Below are 19,111 nucleotides of genomic sequence, written 5' to 3' on the forward strand. Positions count from 1 at the left end.
CGGTGCCATAATGAATCCTGTGGCCGTTGTACGCGAGATGCAGATAGGTGCCGTCTGGATGCTGAGAGTCACTACAGCTGCTCCATCATACAAACCAGTTTGTCACAAACTGTTGTCTTTATGCCCTTTTCCCATGCTTCCTGTTGCACAGAATGGTAGCGATGGAGAGCGGATTAAAGCTGGTTTGATAAAGAGTTCTCTTGATTACACAGAGGCAGAGAGAAATCTTGAGTGAAGTCTGAAAGTCCAGGTAGGAGAGCTCAGTACGAGCAGCCCTGCACTTGACTCCATCCTGATCTTTGCTAGCTTTTGACAGCTGACATAAACAGCAGAGGGGGACAAGTTATTGATCCAACCAATATTTCACACTTAGCTGCCTAAAATACGAGTTAATCTCCCCCTAGCTCTCTGGAGAGTCCCTAGAGGGAAATAAGCTTATATTCTTGCCTATATCTGCAGAGCCACCGGCAGCACTGCTAGTCAAAAATGCATTGGAATTAACAGCATTCATTTGGAAAATTCAATTGTTTTTCAAACAAACACAAGTTGGAAGAATGTATGGAGCAAGGCAGGCTCAGGCAGCCAGCAGCAGGAATGCTGTTACCTCACATCTTCAGTTATGCCTTAGACTAATTCACGTCCTCCATTTCTGATGGACAGATCATCACTCACTGTACAGCCCAGCTCTTAGAAGCATGAGGCAAAAGGGACGAAATTAAGCTTTTACTTTACAATGAAAAACATCCTTTTAGAATTAAATTAAATGCAAAAATATGAATTTCTTTTACGACAGAGTTACTTTTCAAAGATGGTGAGCATGCATCCCTGGAAAGGGCTTTCTGCCCACTGCAAAATGCGTTCTGTAAGCTCACTACAGCCCACCCCAGCTTGTGTTCTTCACTCATGAACTGCATTCATCATTCCTTGAGCCTCTTTGCCATCACATCCATCTGTCAGGCTTTAAAACTGTACTGTGCTTTATTTATAACCACCAGAAAAACAGTTGATAGGTTTTCCTGTAGTCACTGTGAGTTTCTTAGAGGGGCAAAAATGGTTTTGAAAAGTACAGAGAATTAATATATATTTATTTATTTAGTGTATGGGTTTATTGCACATCTTTATGTATGTAGCATTTCAGAGGAAAGTGCAGATACACTTTGCAGACTGAAGTTGTGGCTTTTTCTCAAGGCATTTGGAACATATACTCCACACTCACAGCACTTGCATATCTGTAATTGTACTTCAAGTGCAGTTACTAATTACTCCAACTAAAGGTAAGAATGAGTTCTGTGACGGGCCCCTCTTTTGGTTTCTGTCCTGGGTGAGGTGACTGTGTATTAACTCGCTGGCCACTTGCTGCAAATGAAACACTTTAACCTTCAGTGTGTCCCTGCAGTTCTGGAGCTCCCTTCTTCAGCATCACGTTTCTGTGAGGAAAATATTACATTAGCATTTGAGACCAGGTTGGAGCTGAGATGTTGACAGAATCGTGTAAGGTGTGCACTGGAAATGCTGATAGACAGACAGAGCCTACATGTGTTTTGCCAATTCTGCATTCAATGTTTTTTCCACTTGGCTTAGCACGAGACACAAGGATAAATTCTGCTCGTGCTACTTTGAAAGTATGTAATTTCAGAAACTCTTCAGCTAGATAATTATATTTTCATATTAAGGAGTGTGGCATTGGTAAAAGATTAATCTTATTTCTAGTTGTTGTGAACTGGCCCATGATGTGTTTTGCAGTATATTTTATAAATATGATGTGATAAATAATTCAGGCTTAAATTTGTGCTTTCGGAGTTTGGTACTAATTAGGCATGGCCTGAAAAAGATCAGAAAAGTTCAGCATCATGGAACATCTGAAGGTTTTCCTACCCACTCACACAGACAGAGAATTCACATGGCTTTCTGATCCTAATGGCCACAAAACTTCATCTGAAACAGCATATTCTGTATGTTCATCCCACATGTGGGACTCCCTGCCTTGATGTCGGTGTTCTGCGTGTAGATCAAGGAGAAGATTGAGCCCATTTTCTTTAAAGTAGTTTTCAAGATGTTGCTGGTAGAAACCTTGGGAGACTGATAGATGGTTGGAGCATAGAGGAAGTCTGGAAAAAGAAGAAAAAAAAAGGAATAAAAAGAGTAACATACAATATAAATTAATAGCAGTCTGCCACCCTTGTCTGCTGTTATGACTGCCACTCATCCAGAGTCTATTATTCAGGGCATTGCTCTCCTACTCTTCTGTGTTTTAACAGCCCAGTAAAGCTAGTTTTGGGAGCAGAGAACACCTGGCAGAGTGGAAGATGATGAAGAGATTGCCATGTCCCATCCAGGATGTTACAAAGCTGTGCAGATCAGCTCAGCACCAAAATAAGCACACTGGCAGTAAGCTGCTTACACATGCATGTAGATTGGCCATTAAATTCAGTGGGGAATTAATTGCACGTGCACAGCTGAAGGCAGAAGTTAGACTCTGAGATGGATCAGGCCTGAAGCTGCTTGCACCGTGTCGGTATTGCTGAAAACCCCCAGCCAGGCACACAGGCACACTGTATCACAGAGAGCCTTGTAGACAGCATGGAAAGTGTAGCACCTGTACTAACAGCACCGAAACCACACTCATGGGAAGATGCTCTTGTGTGGTGCAGGTGAAGTGAAACTTGTTCAAGAGTTGGCCAAATTCAGATCTGCAGCTGCTGGTACAGTGCAGAGCTGACTTTTGCTGCCCAGGAAGAGGATGTCAGATGCTGTAGCCTTGCAGTGAGGGAGATTTCCAGCTTTCACATGCTTAACATAGTGAATATAAATACTTCCCTTGAAATCAAAAGAAGATTTGTACGTGTCTATCACTAGGTTAAAGAGGAGAAGTGTAGCCCCCAGCAGGATCAAGTCTTGACTGATGGGAGTGATTGCTTTCTAAAGATTAATAAGGGTCTCTCCACTCCAGATCTGCCATGCATTTTAGATAGATACTCCTTTTGTGCTTGCAGCTGTGTGTATGTGTGCACACATACCTTAAAGCTACCAGTCATTTGCAGGAGAGGTGCTATTTTGTGTACATTCAGGTTAAAATGAAGATGCTTGAAAACGGAGTGCTTCAGTGCTAATTGCATTTGGTTAATTAGAGATCTCACACACTCTGAATCCTCAGAGAGGGTGGAAGTGCAGAAAAGCTGCATGGCAGAGCATTTCCTGGGAGTCCTTTGAAGCAAACAGGTAGCAGGGAGGCAGGCGTGAGTCTGGTCTCACTGCTTTCCAGAGTGCTCAGTAGCAGCAGTAGGGTCATAAATCTCAACCAGGCTCCTCTTACTTAAACAGCTAGTGGCTGGCAGTGGATTGATCATAGGATCATAGGATCACAGCATGATTGGGTTGGAAGAGACCCCTCACCCCCCAGCTCAGGCTGCCCAGGGCCCATCCATGGCCTCAGGCACCACAGGGATGGGACACCCACAGCTCTGGGCAGCGGTGCCAGCATCTGACCACCTCTGAGTGAAGACTTTCCCATGACATCTGATCTGATCCTTACCACAAATGGCATTCTGATGGATTCCAAAACCAATTCACACTGTGTAGCTTTGTGCTGGTTCACGCAGTACCACCTCCCACGTCTCAATCCATCACACGTTACAGAAGGGAAAGCCTCAGGCCTGGCTAATGCTCACAGCAAGCTCATTTCTTCCCTGAAACAAGTCGATGTGCTTCAAGTTAATTGTGGCAGCGTGTGTTTTGTTAACCTTTGAGATATTAGAGTGGGATTAAGTCGGAAGCAGTCTGCGGGGGGATATGTTCTGCTCCCGTAAATGTTGGGGTCACTTAAAAACCTGTTTATCTCAATTCCTTTAATCTGTGATGCTGTCTTATCTGAGCCTGGGTTGTGTCTTTCCTGTTTCGTATCGCTGTCTGGCTTTCTGTGGAGAGCTGTCATCCTGATGCTATCACAGTTATCCCACTGAACTGCTGAGCTGATGCTTTTCAGATCACCCAACACCTAAGTTTATTCAGGAGGGGTCAGCATCCCCAGAATGCGTGGGGAAATGTGGTGATGGTGTAGATGTGGGACGGAAGGTAAAGGAGTGTGCATCCCACTGTAAATTATAAAGGAACTCCTCATCGGTTTCCCTTAATTGATCTGGATGGTATGAACATTAAATATGGTGGCAGAGGAAGATCCATCGCGTTACCATGTCGGTATTTTCCCCTTCAGGCTTCGCTCTTGTCTCCTAAGAGCAGCTGCAACATACACAAAAGGGGAATATATCTTTCGCTGTCCTTTACATCTTCAATAACTTCCATACTTTGCCAACAACATAAACCCTAATTGTTTGTTATCGTGTCCAGGAGCACTGCACAGTGGCTGTGGTAAGCTCAGGTTGTAGGGATTTGCACCTACGATTGTATGTGGGGGCTTATGGGGTCAGGAGCGTCAGCTGGTCACAGATAAGGGGAGCTCTGAGGAATGAGCCTCTGCATTTGCAGGCTGCAAGTGACATCTGCGCTGTCACTCAAACACAGAAACATGTTTCTTCCCTCCTGTGGACACATTAATTCAGTAAAACTGATAAGGCTTTACTCAAGGGAAGGCCTTTTTGAATTTTAAAGGAACAGTGACCACTTTGACGGTGAGCTCTAAAGTATTTTTAACTTCACTTTTTCTGAGTTCTCTGCATGAAGGTGATCTTTCAAGACCAAAAAAAAAAAAAACCTTCTATGTAGTTTCCCATAAAATACATTTTGTTTATATTGATTTGACTTTTCCAGCAGTATTTAGTGTACAGTTTTAAAGCCGGATCCTGTCCCCAGCTGAACTAGTTTGAAGCCAAAATAATTCCGTTGCCATTAATAGATCTCCAAGCACACACTCCTATAATTGGTAGCTGAGTTTTCTGCACGCCTTTAAAACCAGAGAAAATTGAGGACCGATTTTGATGTACCTACGGGTTCACAGCAGAGCAGATCTGCAGTGTGTTCCAATCCATAATGCTGGGGGTTGGCTCTGTCGTGCTTTTCAGTCGTGCTCTCTCACGCTCCCTTGGTTTGTAATACCAAGCCTAAAATACCAGAATGGAGCAATAGTAATTTCCTATTAAACATGCATTTTCTAGATGTCTAATCCCATTATCTAAACCATATTTTGCACTTATCACTTTTGGCAGTCTTATCCCAGATTTTTAAATTAATAATTTATTTCTGTGATTATTCTGTATCCTTACATTAGCTTTAAACAGGCAGAAAAAGCTAGAAATGTTAAGAGTCAGTCTAAAATGATGCAGTTTAGTCTCTCATCTGGCAGCTTAGTCTCTTCTCTGGCCTCAGCTTTGAAAAGTGAAAATCTTTTCCATATGAAAAGGTATGCTTACTCTCTGGGTTCGACAAGTGTCCTTTAGCCTATGAATGTAACATAAGCTTATTAGAAATTAGCTTTAATTTTTCATTGACTTAATTTCAAGTGAGTTGATAAGATTTTAATGTCAGGCTGTGCTTAAAAATTCTCTCTTTGACAGGAACCTTTAAGTATGGCTCCTGCTGATAGAGGGCTAATTTTCAAAAATATGAATTATGAAGTTCTATCAAAGACATCGTGGATGCCCTGACATAAATTATGTCAGCGCCTTCCTTGGCAGGCATCTAGGAGGCTCCAGATTCTCATCTAAGGGGGGTCTGGTTGTGTTTGTCCTGCGCCAGTTTTAGTACATATTTCACCTTCCATGAAATCAGTTGGATTTTTGCCACTCATTCAGTGGGAGTTGGATCAGACCCTTACGCTATAATTAGAACCTGCAGCAGGCCTACTGCTAAACATAAGCATGCATGCAAATGATAAGCAGCATTAGTCTTAGAAATACAGAAGAGATGCAAGTTCATTTAGCTTTGTGTTTATTTTTGGTTTTATTTTCACTTCTGAAAGGACAGCTTTTAAATTTATACGAGAAGATAGAGCTTGGGTGTCATCTGGGGTTGAACTAATTTAACAGGTTCTGAAAAATGAAGTTTGATGCTGGAGATATTCGGCTGTTTTCCATGCTAATATGGAGGCATTCTATATATAAGCTTGGCTGTGTGTACAATGCATTCACCTATAAATAAATGTGGGCGAGAAGCAGAGAAAAAATTATTTGCGAGTATTTCAGCAGACTAAATAGTGGATGCTGGCATGCAGTCTGCGAAGGAAGAAAAAGGAGAGATCATTCAATAAACAGCCAAGAAGCTGAAATGCTGTGTACAGATGCTCCCGGTGAAAAGTGTTTGCAGTGATAAAAGTGAATCTCTTCCTTCTCCTACACAAGGGGGAAAAAGTGGACTTTCATGCAATGATGTTCAGCACAGAAGCCTTGCACACATCCAGTTATACAACAGCTCTTGCTAAACTGTGTTCCCACCTCCTGGCCTGGGGATTGAACCTTTTACAAGGCAGGAAATACATTTTCTTCCCACTTCCAGATTGCTCCCTCCTGATCGCCTGCTCTTGGCCTGCTTGCATCTTCCCCAGGTTCCTGCTCCTCCCTGGCCTGATATCATGGCCAGAGTTTGAGAAGCAAGAATTAGGAAGGACGTGTGCTAGAGGTGAAGGCAGCCAGGGTGGGGGTTGCCTCCTGTCAGTGCTTTTCCTCCAGTATCCTTTCTGTTCCTGGCAGCTCTTCTTCCTGCAGCAGTGCACTCAGGAGAGTATCTTGTAGCAAAGGGAACTGGATGATCCTTAATTTTAGCAAACATTTTGACTTACTCCATTTCTTATGAGGTAGGTTCTTGCCTCAAAAGCTTTTATTGCATAAATTCCCTGAGTTAGGTGATTCATATCTGGAGTTTTCTCTAGATAATTAAAAACAGGGGTAGGATTAGTGCTCCACAGAGGTGCATTAGACTGCAAGTATATTACTTTCAGAAAAACACTTACATTAATGGGTGCATAAATCGCCTATGCAATGATGAGAAAAGAGACAATTCAGAATATTTCACTGGCTGCAGGGAAGGGCTTATTCTTCATTATTTAGGGCCAGATTGTGGAGCTTTCATTTAGACTGATGGGTGTCTCACATAGGAGCTGCCCCATTGAAGCCCACTGGTGAGCAATGCTTAGTATGGCTGAAAGGTTTCTGCAGCACAGGCCTGGAAGAACTTTTACAGTTAGAAGAGTATTTTGGAAACAGCACAGAACTTTGTAGATAATGCGGCTGCTGTTACTGCTGTTGGAATAGTTTTGCTATAAAAAACAAAAATAGCTTATTTGCTGACTGGATGAGCAGCCATCAATTCTTAATGTTTCCATTTAATTTTATGGGAGATCCCGTTATGTTTTCTTCTATCTGCTGCCCTCCCCAAACCGATTTTCTAGTTCTTCGTCATCCTTAAACGCTGAGTTATCAAGAATTGTGCTGCGAGGTTTGCCTCAGGTAGGAATAAACATTATAATGCAAAAGATGATAGAAGAGCATCAAGGATTCTTTACGAGCTCGTGTTCGGATGCTATCATAACACCTCCTTAACAACTGATCCAGAGCTAATAAGACAGCTTTATTCTTATGTTCTTATTGAATTTTCTTTTACCTTTTATAGACTGAAGCAGCAAAGTATTCACTTAGGAAAGCATGCTGATCCAATCTCAAACACAATGCTGATTTAAGTAGAATTTATAGATGAAACATAAACGTAACAGCAGTAAGTACTGTGGAAGGAGAAGAGAATGAGGTTAAACAAAAGGTGAACATACAAATACAGAAATCACTATCAGAAATAAATGTACAAATTAGGAGACCAAAGCAAGACATCCAGGGGACCTCTGTGTGGCACAGCCACCAAAGGATGTCTGCAGAAGGGACAGACCTTTCTGATGGACAGAGGAGGGACTGCATGAAGGAGCAGCCCATTCTGGAGATCCCAGTCAGGATATATTTCCATACCCCTTTCAGTGCCATCGGGTGCTTGCTGCCCTGCTTCCAGCCTCATTAAAATAGCCTTGCCATCATTTTCACCTTTCTAATTGCCAAGCTATTTTCTGTTATTGAAGCAGTGTTGCTGCAGTTGAGGTTGTGCCCCTAATTGCTGTGTTGACCACCAGTAAGTTCAGCATTCCCAATCAAAGCCAGTGTGATAAACCAAACTTCAGGCCTCACAGCACTGCCAAAATCCAGTGCCTGTTTGTGCATAAAATCCACTCTTTCCAGAGCTATTCAAATGCCAGAGATAAGAGATTATTATGACTTCATGTCATGTTGAAAGACAGGTGGAGGAGAGCACAATGTTTGTGTTGGATTCAAATGTCTGCTGAGATCATTCCTGTCATGCTAATTGATGCTGCATCTGTCTTTAGATTGCGATTACTGGGGAGAGGAAAGAAAAAAAAAAGCAGAAGATCTTATTCAGAGAAGTAATTACAGTTGTACACTGGTAGATAGAAAGTACATGGGGGGATGGGACCGACATTCTGTAATTTATCACGTTCCTCCATCCCTGAAAAACTCTGTGATGCTGGGCAGTGCAGCAGTCCTGCTGCAGGAACTGCTGCCATGGGAATTGCTGTGGTCAAACGTGGGGCACAGGTTCTCATTTATTCCTTCCAATTTTGTTCTTCTGTTGTGTTTGGAGCATTAGTTTCCAACTATCCAGAGACGAGGCAGACAAACAATAGCAGGCTTTATTAAGAGCCAGGGAGGTAATCCCCAAGCCTGAGAGCAATTGCACGCGTAAGCTGGAGGGGGAAGAAAGGGAATTCTGCTCTGTCTGCCTTTCCAAAAATTCACCTTCTGAAGTCCTTCAGTGTGATATAGTTACAGGCAGTACTAAATCTGCATTACTTTGACAAACTTTCATTGAAGCCATTGAGGATTATTAATGGAAGCAGTATACTAAGCCTCTCTACAGCAGATGCCGTATATCCCAGTGGTTTGGCTGTGGGCTTTTTTTTTTTCCTTTTTCTTGTTCTCACTTTTCTTCGTGGTGGTTGTGTGGATGCTGGCTTTGATGCTTTCATAAGTATGTTTTAATACAGAGAGCCAGTCAGGATGCCATCTTCCTCTTTGCACTTGAGGTGGAATATTAGGAAAAAATTATTTTCAGAGTGGTAATTGTGGTAAGAGTGGCATTGGAACAGGGAAAGTGGTGGAGTCACTGTCCCTTGGAGTTGTCCAAGGGCCATGGAGATGTGACACTGAGGGACATGGTGGGTGGGCATGGTGGGGATGGGCTGGGGTTGGACTTGGGGATCTCTTCTCCAACCTCATTGATTCTGTGATCACCGCACAAGCCACCTGTGGTGCCCGTCCCTGCACCAAAGATATTCCCAATCCGAGGCAGCAGTGGTTTGGCCACTGCTGGCCAATTTATTTGGTAACAAATTATCCTGAAATAGCTTTAGGCACAGACAGTGTGGAACTGCTCTCCCGTGTGGTTATTCCTTAACAGAGTGCAGTTGTGATTGCTGTGGTGGGTGAAGGTTGTGTTTTTCACAGCATACACAAGAGCAATTCAGGCACTTAGTACAATTTTCTTGCCCATTGTGTGCAAAGTTAGAAGGTGTGGGCAGGTGGGAGTAAATTCTGTGAATAGAGCAGTTGAAAGGATAGACCTGGAAATCCTGCTTGAGAGTGTCTGCAGCACCCCAAGTCCACCCTGGGGTGGGGGGATCGTGGCTGCTGTTTCCAGGCTGGATTCAAAGCCTCAGCGGATCCAGCTCTTGCCTTGGCTCTGGCTTACTGCATGGTGCCCATTGCTCCCATGTAGGGTGAATAACTATGATTTTTATGTAAGTTAAGTGATTTTCACTTACATTTCACTCCCAGAACATTGTTTAAGAAGGTCTTGGAAGCATAATTTCATGCTAGTGTCTGCAATTGTGAACCACAGCCTCAGGCGGTGAGAGAATTTCTTGGTATCTAGGCAATAGAGTTTATGTATAGAACTGCTTCTTGCAGCTTTGGGGGCTTATTCTTCTGCTAGTTGTCTTTCTAATCTCTACATCATGCTTTTGAAACAAGGAATGTGTTCGTAAGTTAGGAATCTGCATATGTGACGTGAGATAAAGACGAGATGTGTCAACTTCAGCATTTTTTATATTTCTGGAAATTGAAAACTAATTGCTTATCAGAAATGTTCATCAGCAAGTTCCCAAGCAAAGGTGAAAGTTTTATGTTCAGAAAGCTTGCTGCTTCGCTGCCTCCGATTGTTCAGTAGTTAGGGAGGAACAGGCTCCTCCTTCATCTGCTGCCAAGTCTGGGAATTGTAAAATTAAGGGGCTTTTTTTTAGCACAGCTCCGTAAGACACGCATGTCCAGATGCAATTTTAACTTCTCATTTACATTTGCAATTCAATGCGTGTAGGAGCCTCCAAAAATGAAGTCTTCCACGAGAATTAACTTGGAGTAATATAAAGTAATAAAATTGATTGCGGCCCCTTCTCGGTTGTCTTCTGAAAATTATTAAACAAATACAATCTGTAATGGGTATCAGCATCTTCTAGAAGGTTTCCTTTCCCCTCCCTTTACATTTTGTTACAACAATCAGCTCCACAATGACTCATTGCCTTCGTTAGGAGCGGGAAGACATCCCTCATTATTCATTACTAAAGGAAGGACTTTGCTGCTGCAAGGGACAGCCACGGCATCCTAATGCAGCTACCTTACCAGAGAAAGGAGTCAATGTCATTCTTCCCCAAACTTTGCTGAAAGAGACAGGAAATAATGCTGCTTAATTGTCTCCATTTATAAATAGCTCATTCACAATAAGAGAGCTGCATTTTTAATACTGCAGTCAGGAGGAAAAGAGGCACATTTTCCCACTTTGCATCTGAATTTCGTTTCTGGGAGCTTGCGATCAGCCTTTAGAAGCTATGAATGATCATACAAAGATGCACAAGTATGAAATGCATTTATTTACTTACAATTTACAATTAATTTTTAATTACAGAGCACTGCAGATGTATTACGTATTACACAGCATTTACTGTTCACATAATGCAGGGATTTCCTGGGGAGTAGGGAGGGCTGTGCTAAAGCTGCTGGTTTTCTTGGTTTTACTAATACAGATGTTCTTCCTCTCTTTTTGCTCTCCTTTTTTTCAGTTATCTTTTCTTAAATATTAAGTGATTGAGCTTGTATTATGTTTTTATTGTCTTTTAATGTGGTTTTTATTAAGCTTTATAACACAGACCATGCTTCTTTATAAATAAAACTATGACCATGTATTATTAGAAACCCCATTTCCAATTGCATTTTTGCCAGACTTGGTTAGATTTTCTAGGAAGGAACATTATAATTGTGTGATTAATCTTCAGAAAGGGGAAATTTTGGCTCTGCAGTATTTCTTACTGTATTAACTTCAGAGATTTATAAAACCAACTTGAAACTGCACTGTAAGTGTGTTTATAATGACTTTTAGCTGATTTAATAATCCTCAAAGTTTGGTGACCATACAGATCGCAGCTTCACAAACGCAGTCCATTACCTGTAGCATCCAGATGAAGTTATCAGAGGTGTAGGAAATGACTTGGGATTGTGTTTCTCCTTAGCCATGCACTAATCCAGCCTCTGGCTGGGGCTCTCAGGGTCCTTGCCTGCATTTATCCCATTATGCAGCAGGGACATGTGCATGGATGATAAAGAACATCTTCATGTTGCAAGTCGAGCCAGGGCATGTGTATGCCATCAAATCTTGGTGGAGCAGTCGTAAAGCACCCGGTGTGCTAATGTTGTTAGGAACATTTTCAAGCCAGTCTGTGATTCATTTTTTCTGTCGTTATCAGTAACTCAGTGTGCTGCTGCTAACGCCACTCCCTGCAGCTGCACTGCTTAATGTCTCTTTTAGCTCACGATCCTCCAAAATTTTTTCTATCCAAGGAGCCCTTGATGATGCAGATAGCGCTGCTAATTGCAGGTTTGGTGATGCCTTATCCCAGAGGAGTAAGAGTCTCTTGAGCAAGTGGCAGTGCGCTGGATCAAATCCTGAGCTTACATCCATGTGACAAGCCACGGCGTAGGGCTGTTTTTAAAAGTCACCCGTTTAAACAAAAACCAGCTGAAACGACGCCAAGAGCCTTATGTTAAGCTTTCTGGCTGTTTGCTTCCTTCAGTGTTTCCAAGCTTTGCTTTTCATAATGATAAATATCAAACAACAACCCTGGGAGTCACTGGGAGCTAGATTGGCAGGTCTCAGCCTCCTTTTAACATGCAGATGATCAGTCTATGGCACATATGGCCGCTTGCTAGATCAGAGCTCGGTTCATTAACACAGAACTCAGAGAGCTCTGGGTAGATGTGGAGTAAGTGCATAATAACCCTGAGCACTGTGCCGTGAGCCAGGAAGTGAGCAATGTGCAGCACAGAACTGAATTTGCACATGTTCAAGAAACCAAATACTAGACTTTTTTTTTTTCTTTTTTCTTTTTTTTTCAGAACCTCGAATTTTTCTTCCCAGTCTTCCAGTTCACAACAGTTAAGTAATCAGATTTCAATCAACTGCATATTTCCAGGCCAATTATTTGAGATTCTTTGTGACTTTAAAGCAGTTCCTGACCTTCATCTCTCAGACGACATGCAGAGCTTCCTTAAACGATGCTAAGGATTGCACAGGAGCTCACTGACACCTACAGAACTCACCTCTTTGGCATTTTCTTACTTCTCACTTTATGAAGCAGATAAAAGAATAGCGATTTCTTTTTCCAGACTCGCTTGTTTGCTCTGTGATGTACTGCGAGGTGTCAATCCACCCAAATGTTTCCTTGAGCAGAGCAAGCTGTGTGAAACCTAATGAGTGCCGTTGTGTTCTTCAGGCATCCACTGTGACAATATGTGCACCCAGGGCCGCTGGGGACCGAACTGCTCCATCTCCTGTAGCTGTGAGAATGGTGGATCCTGCTCTCCGGAGGATGGTACCTGTGACTGTGCACCTGGCTATAGAGGACCCCTGTGCCAAAGAAGTAAGATTTCCCCTGGATGTGCTGACAGAAGCAAAGCAGATAGAATGTTATCTATGGTACCAGATAAAGCCATGGGTTTCTGAGTGGCGTGAGCTGATGGCTTAGCCCAAAAATGCTTTTTGGCCAAGAAGACAAGGCTCTGCTGGGTAGAGTGTTGCCTTCTGTTTCTTCTGGCCTTCCACAGTACCGAGAGGACACGTGGCCTAAGAGTATCACAGAACCGTAGAACTGTAGAATCACTGAGGTTGGAAAAGACCAGTAAGATCAGCCAGTCCAGCCCATCACCACCATCACTAAGCCATGTCCTTCAAAAAGGAGCGACAATTTCGCATGACAAACTTGGCAAGACGTGGGTAGAATCAAGCTTCTAGATATGCACTAGAAGCTGTAGGATACCTGCTAAGCAGAGTCAGCTACAGCCCATCACATAATGACAAGTAGATGAGTGTTGGCTATCAAAATAACAAGGCGACGTTTTCTTGCATGCCAGAAAAAGAAACACGGCAGCCAGAAATATCTCTCGTCTGATGCTCTGCTGCTACATATTAAAATGTGTCAAGGAGATAAAAATCCTCTCATTTACTTTACCTGGAAAGCTGTATTTGCCCCTGAGGGACCCGTGTTCACTGATCCAAACTGATGCAACCTTCTTCCTATGTAAACAAGAAAAGGGTCTCTCTCCCTTTTTCCATCAGCCCTTGTTCATCCCGTAAGATATGCTCCATGCCCACTTCATATATCCCTCCTGATTTCACTGGTTACACTTGACACTAGCGCACACTCATCTCTAAAAATAATTTGTAGCTGACAGTTTTTATTTAAAGCCATTATAACAATGACCTCTAGCACTGCTGTAGTTAATAGCCTATAAGCATTTCCATTATAAACCCCAATTTCCAGGTGCTTCAGCACGTCTATATAACTGTAAAACCTCTCTCTAAGGCTGAAATGTGGTGCCCAGAGCTTCTGGGAATTGGGGAAGAAATTGTTTTACAAATTTGAAACCCTAAGAGTGCAAAACGTCCAGAAGTTAATAGTTTCTGGCCTTTCTGAGATGAAAAAAAAGCCTGCTTAGTTTTATCAGCTCATGGCACACAGGCTACAAGAGGCAAACCATGTCCCCAGCTTGAAACTCCCATAATCAGGCTGCTCTCTGAAGACATTTGCTGAAAAACTAATGGGCAGAAATTCTCCATCCCTCGGGGGTGACAGCAGAGGGCTTCTCTGGATGCTTGTGCTCGTATTGCTGAAATGCCCCTCTGTAGATGCACAGCTTGCTTTTCTGCAGGATTCGAGTTCAAGACTACCTGCATCTCAGCTAAGTTTGCTTTCAGAATCATTCCCATTTCCCTCTTGGAAAGTGATTTAGAAGCAGAATTTAGTACATGGCAGCACTGTAGACAATACCCCTCCGGGTAGTTCTGTCTGTGCAATCAGCATTGCAGGAGACACCGGGATGCTTTATCGGTCTTAGGCCTGCAGAAATGTCTCCAGGAATGATCCAGGTTGTTTTATAGCAAGTGCATCGTCAACAAACCTGTCAGCTGAGTTCCAGCTGGAAATGTGCAGCGGTGTAAGAACCTGACACCTGCTGTGAGCATACGGACCGAGAGGGAAATTCTCATTTGGTGAAAAAATAGAGCAGACGTGATACAGTAACCACTGCGACAGAGCTCCGTGATGGAGAATCGTGGGAGTGAAAAACACATGAAGTCACTTGTACTGCTAATGAAACTCCATGGAGGTTTTTGTTCTTATCTGTAGCAGTGAACATTTGGACAATGGAGGGCTTTTTCAGTCTGCATGTGCTTACATGGAACAGTGCGTGTTTGTAAGAGACGTTGGGCCCCAGTCTTGCTGGGGGCCCTGTCTTATGGACAGCTTCTACAGTAATTTCAATCCAAGTTCTAAGCACATAGTTCATGACAAGTTTGCTCAGCTAACCAGTGTGATTACTGATGCAAATTAGGTGCTCTTGTATGCTGTTCCCATAATTACTATTTTAGATTCTGTTCATCACTGACAGATGCTCCTGCAATGGCATGTATAAACTGAATGTCCTACACAAGCACAGGTCTTGCACCTAATCTGTTTAGAAATGAGCAATCAGCTTTTCACATAGTTACTTAGAAGAAAGAATATTGAGATTTTCCCAATACTCCTTTGATTTCTTAGCTTAATTTCCTAAGGAAATGGTAAGGTGGATTCCTATGCTTTGTGTATGTGTGAATGTTTCTCTTCCTGCCTATGTTAAAAGCTTTGGAAGATGTTTCTGGGTATTAACCATGTCTATCAGTGGGATATGGGGCATCAGATGTCTTACATTGCCACGTGTTGTGAACATCCTTAGCTGGAGATGGCCAGGGAGACTCAGCATGAGATAATCCAACAGGCTTCCTATTTTATGCTGTTCATGGAACTCTGTGTTTTTAGAAATGAAGAAATGTTATTCACTTGAGATCAAGACAGAGAGAATTCTAAAGCTCTCAGCAGTGAGAAACCTTCTGAAAACCTGAGACAGCCTGTTTTGTTTTTATCTTCAGTTTGCCCCCCCGGCTTCTATGGACACCACTGCAGCCAGCCGTGCCCTCAGTGCGTGCACAGCAGTGGTCCCTGTCACCACGTGTCCGGGCACTGCGACTGCTTGCCAGGATTCTTCGGCGCGCTCTGCAACCAAGGTATGGAGCCTGGGACCCCCACACCCCCACCTTTCCTAAGTCTCTGTGTCTGTGACTCTGTAGCAAGACTGATCACAATGCGTCTGCCTTTTTTCTCTTGTTTCAGCAGTTCGGATCACAAGAAATTCTTTATTTCAGAGGCAAAATGCAAATAGGTACTTAGTCACCCTTTTGTAAATCTGATGTGATCCTGCTTTCATAAATAAAACAGGTCTGCCGCTCCGTATTGCGATGAATATGGAATGAGACACCTGCTGTAAATACATCAGCCATCCAGTGGTTTCATTTTCCTTTCTGCTAAGCCCGTCACAGCCTAAATGTTGATGACACTTTCACATGCTCTTTCAGCAGGAGCTCTGTTTCTTGAGGTGGAGGCCAACTCAGGTACACCAACCCAAGGACTGGGTTAATGCCTCAGCAATATTAACAACACCTAGAGCGTGACTGTGGGAACAGCTGAAATCACAACACCCAAACACAGGAGCAAGGAGACAGAAACATCAAAGGGCAGTGGAAAAGATCTCATGTTCACAGGTTAAGGGTAACCGCTGCTCTCCCTGTGCCCATCACTGCACTCTTTGCCTCTAGAAGGCAGTCCACTTCTACCCAAAAGCTCCGTGTTGAGTCTTATCCTAAAATCTTTCCAGTGTTCTGCAGAGCCTGAGTTGCTGCATACCTCTGGGGGTATTTTCTGCCTGCAGATTTAAAAGAGATAATTCCTAATGGCCGCTGCCCCTGTGAAGTCACCATCCCTGTAAAAATTGAACTGACACTTTCTAATGACCTGCTTTTGGGGAAGTTAGAAGTTGCAGACAGTACTTAGGCAAAGTCATTAAACAGATTAAATGTAGCCATGTTTTCTTTTCCCAATGCCATATAGTCAACTAAACATTATACCAATTAATTTATTAAAATGAACATATTTCAGTGAATTTGTCCATTTTATATGAAAAGTTAACCAGATTTCAAAGCGTAAGCAGGGCTAATTATCCTCTTAAGAAAATTCTATTTTATTTTTGTTCAGATGTTCAGCACTTCTGGTTTTACTTTGAAATGTTGATCTACCCGGCAAATTAATTTTAAAATATTCATGTCCTAATTAAAATCAATTTGTGTTGCAGTTTGTCATAATGAATTAGCATGTAACTTTATTTTGTCGAAAGAAAAATGCTAATTAATGTTTTCCATTAGAAAAACGTGAAACAAAGATTTCACTTCTGAATTTCCATCCCCTCCTGCTGTCCCTTTTCTGGCAGCAGGGATGCGACTCCAGAAGCAGCAGCACGTGCGTGCACGGAGCTTTGTAACCTCTGAAACTGCACAGGGTAACATGGTTGTACTACAGATTCAAAGCAGCACACAACTAAGCAGCTGTTTTATGAATATATTTCCCAATCATGTAGCAAGATGGATTGATAAAAACGTTATCGCTGCTAGAACAATGTTATCGCTGCTAGAGCACAGCTGACATCCTATGGGGAATTGCAGTCCCACTTCAGAGCTTTTATTGCTAATTAACATCTCTGGCTGTGTCGTACAATCAGATTGGTCCTGAGGAAGGCAGTGTTAGACCTTACTCTGCAGCTTAGTTTGAAATGTTTGAAGCATTTTGAGAAGTGCTTGTATTTGGGTCTCACAACTTGACAAGGGAGTCCCTGTGTCAGTCCAGGGCTGGGATGCTTCACCTAATGAGAGCAGCCCCTGGGGCAGGATGGGCTTTGTAATCCCTCTGTGCTGCCACCCTGGAGGGCTGCATGCTATTTCATAGGACAAGGGGTGCTCACGTGGTAGGAACCCCTCTGCTGGCTCTCGCTGTGCCAGACTGAAGCATTTCTTTATCAAGTGTGACCTGTTGGCTTTGTCAGCGTCAGTGTTTGGATCACAAATCTTTTCCTGATTCATTAGCATTCTGCACTGCAGTGTAAATCAGCTCCTATTTTAAGTCTTTTGAGAACTATTTTTTGTATGTATAAAAAATCCAGGCTTCCTATAAGTGATGTTATCTATCTCCATCTTAAAGATGCAATAAAAATATTGCATTGAACTGCTCTGTATAGAGCACTGGAAGTGAATAATTGTATAGCACATATGAAAACCTGACAGATCTTTTTAGTTTCTGCTCTTTCTGTGGTATGAGGCCTTTTCTTTCCTTCCTTCTCTTTGTGTCTGTGTATTGTTCATTGTGTCTTCATATTGTATTTAGTTTTATCTCTTTTCAGGTAGAGAACTGTTCTGTTTAGCACATCATTCGAAAGCCAATTTTATCCATTCCTACAGATAAGTCTGCAGCTGGACCACGCACTGTTGTTTTTGCACCACTCCTAGGGTTCTGCCATAGTAAGAGTGGAAGGTGGCCTATTGTAAAAAGGCAAATGAGTCACAGCTCAGGATTTCAATCTGCAGCTGATTTGCAATCAGGGTAGATTGAGGTCACCTGCAGAGACTGCATATGAGCAAGAGAGAGAGGCTGAAGTGGTAAACTGGTTGCATAATTTAGGGAGTGTCTTAATCACTTTTTTGACATCACTGTTATTTGTAAGGATGGAAGTCCAGTTCCATTTGTTACACTCTTTGCAGAGATGGACGGCGTGTTTTATCTTGTTTTGAAAATACATCTGTTTTTGTCAGGGAACGCAGCCAATGAGAGCAGTGAAATTAAACATTTCATTCATTGCTGAGCAGAGCTTTCCATCAACTTTAATGGTAAAGATTTCCAATAATTCGGTGGGAGGCTGAAGATATACCTGTCTGTTAGTTTTATGTCACTGTGCACGGGCTGCAACATGACGATTCTGGAAGAAAAGCAGAGTTTCTTTTCTTCCAACTTCAGCAATTAGCTGTGGGGACCGACAGCTTTTTTCTCCTCTTCCTCCCCAGTACCTGCTCCTTTCAGCGTCCTTCCATAATGATAATCTTCTGGCTGTATTAGATTCATTTTCTGGCAGGCAAATGGATTTCAAGATGACTTTTTCACACTGCTTTTATGCCTGGGAAATAAGCAAACACAGTGGATGTGAATGCTTTCTTCTGCCTTTTCCTTATTTCCATAAAAAATTTGCCCTCTTGTCTGCAGCAAATAAAAATGTCATAATTACTTTTCTCTCTAATTGCTAAATGATGAATCCTGTGACTTCCTAATACTCACTATGAAGCCTTCATTAAACTCTTCTGTATTTCCAGTGTGTCCCAGTGGAAAATATGGGAAGAACTGTGCTGAGCTCTGCCAGTGCACCGAGAACGGGACATGCAACCCCATCGATGGATCGTGCCAGTGTTTTCCAGGCTGGATAGGGAAGGACTGCTCCCAGAGTGAGCAAAGTGTTAATTCTCCATCTCTGCTCTGAATAACATGTTTTCCTGTTTAGTGTTTTCGGAAAGTTAAAGGCAGTTTCTAGGGAAATCCCTGAAGTATTACAGCAGCCACTGCCTTACTCTCTTTATAGCTTATTTCTTTTAATTAATCTAAGTTAGCTTTGGCTTGAATTAGTTTATATGCATTTGGAATTTGCAGAAGCAGTCACTG

The 19,111-nt window shown here is 42.6% G+C and overlaps 1 protein-coding gene across 8 annotated transcripts in view; it reads left to right on the forward strand.

Annotated features, from left to right (window-relative positions):
* Positions 1-19,111, forward strand: part of MEGF11 (multiple EGF like domains 11) — a 263,692-nt gene that overhangs the window by 214,273 nt on the left and 30,308 nt on the right. For all 8 annotated transcript variants that reach the window (XR_008203908.1, XM_052672468.1, XM_052672472.1 and 5 more), the window contains exons 15-17: positions 12,764-12,910; positions 15,454-15,588; positions 18,769-18,897. Coding sequence is in view for 7 of the 8 variants with exons in the window: in XM_052672468.1 (XP_052528428.1) it covers positions 12,764-12,910; positions 15,454-15,588; positions 18,769-18,897 (411 nt within the window). In the remaining variant the exon portion in view is untranslated. The remainder of the gene's footprint in view (positions 1-12,763; positions 12,911-15,453; positions 15,589-18,768; positions 18,898-19,111) is intronic.

Source organism: Tympanuchus pallidicinctus, unplaced genomic scaffold, assembly GCF_026119805.1.
Source record: "Tympanuchus pallidicinctus isolate F22 unplaced genomic scaffold, pur_lepc_1.0 scaffold12, whole genome shotgun sequence".
NCBI lineage: Eukaryota > Metazoa > Chordata > Aves > Galliformes > Phasianidae > Tympanuchus > Tympanuchus pallidicinctus.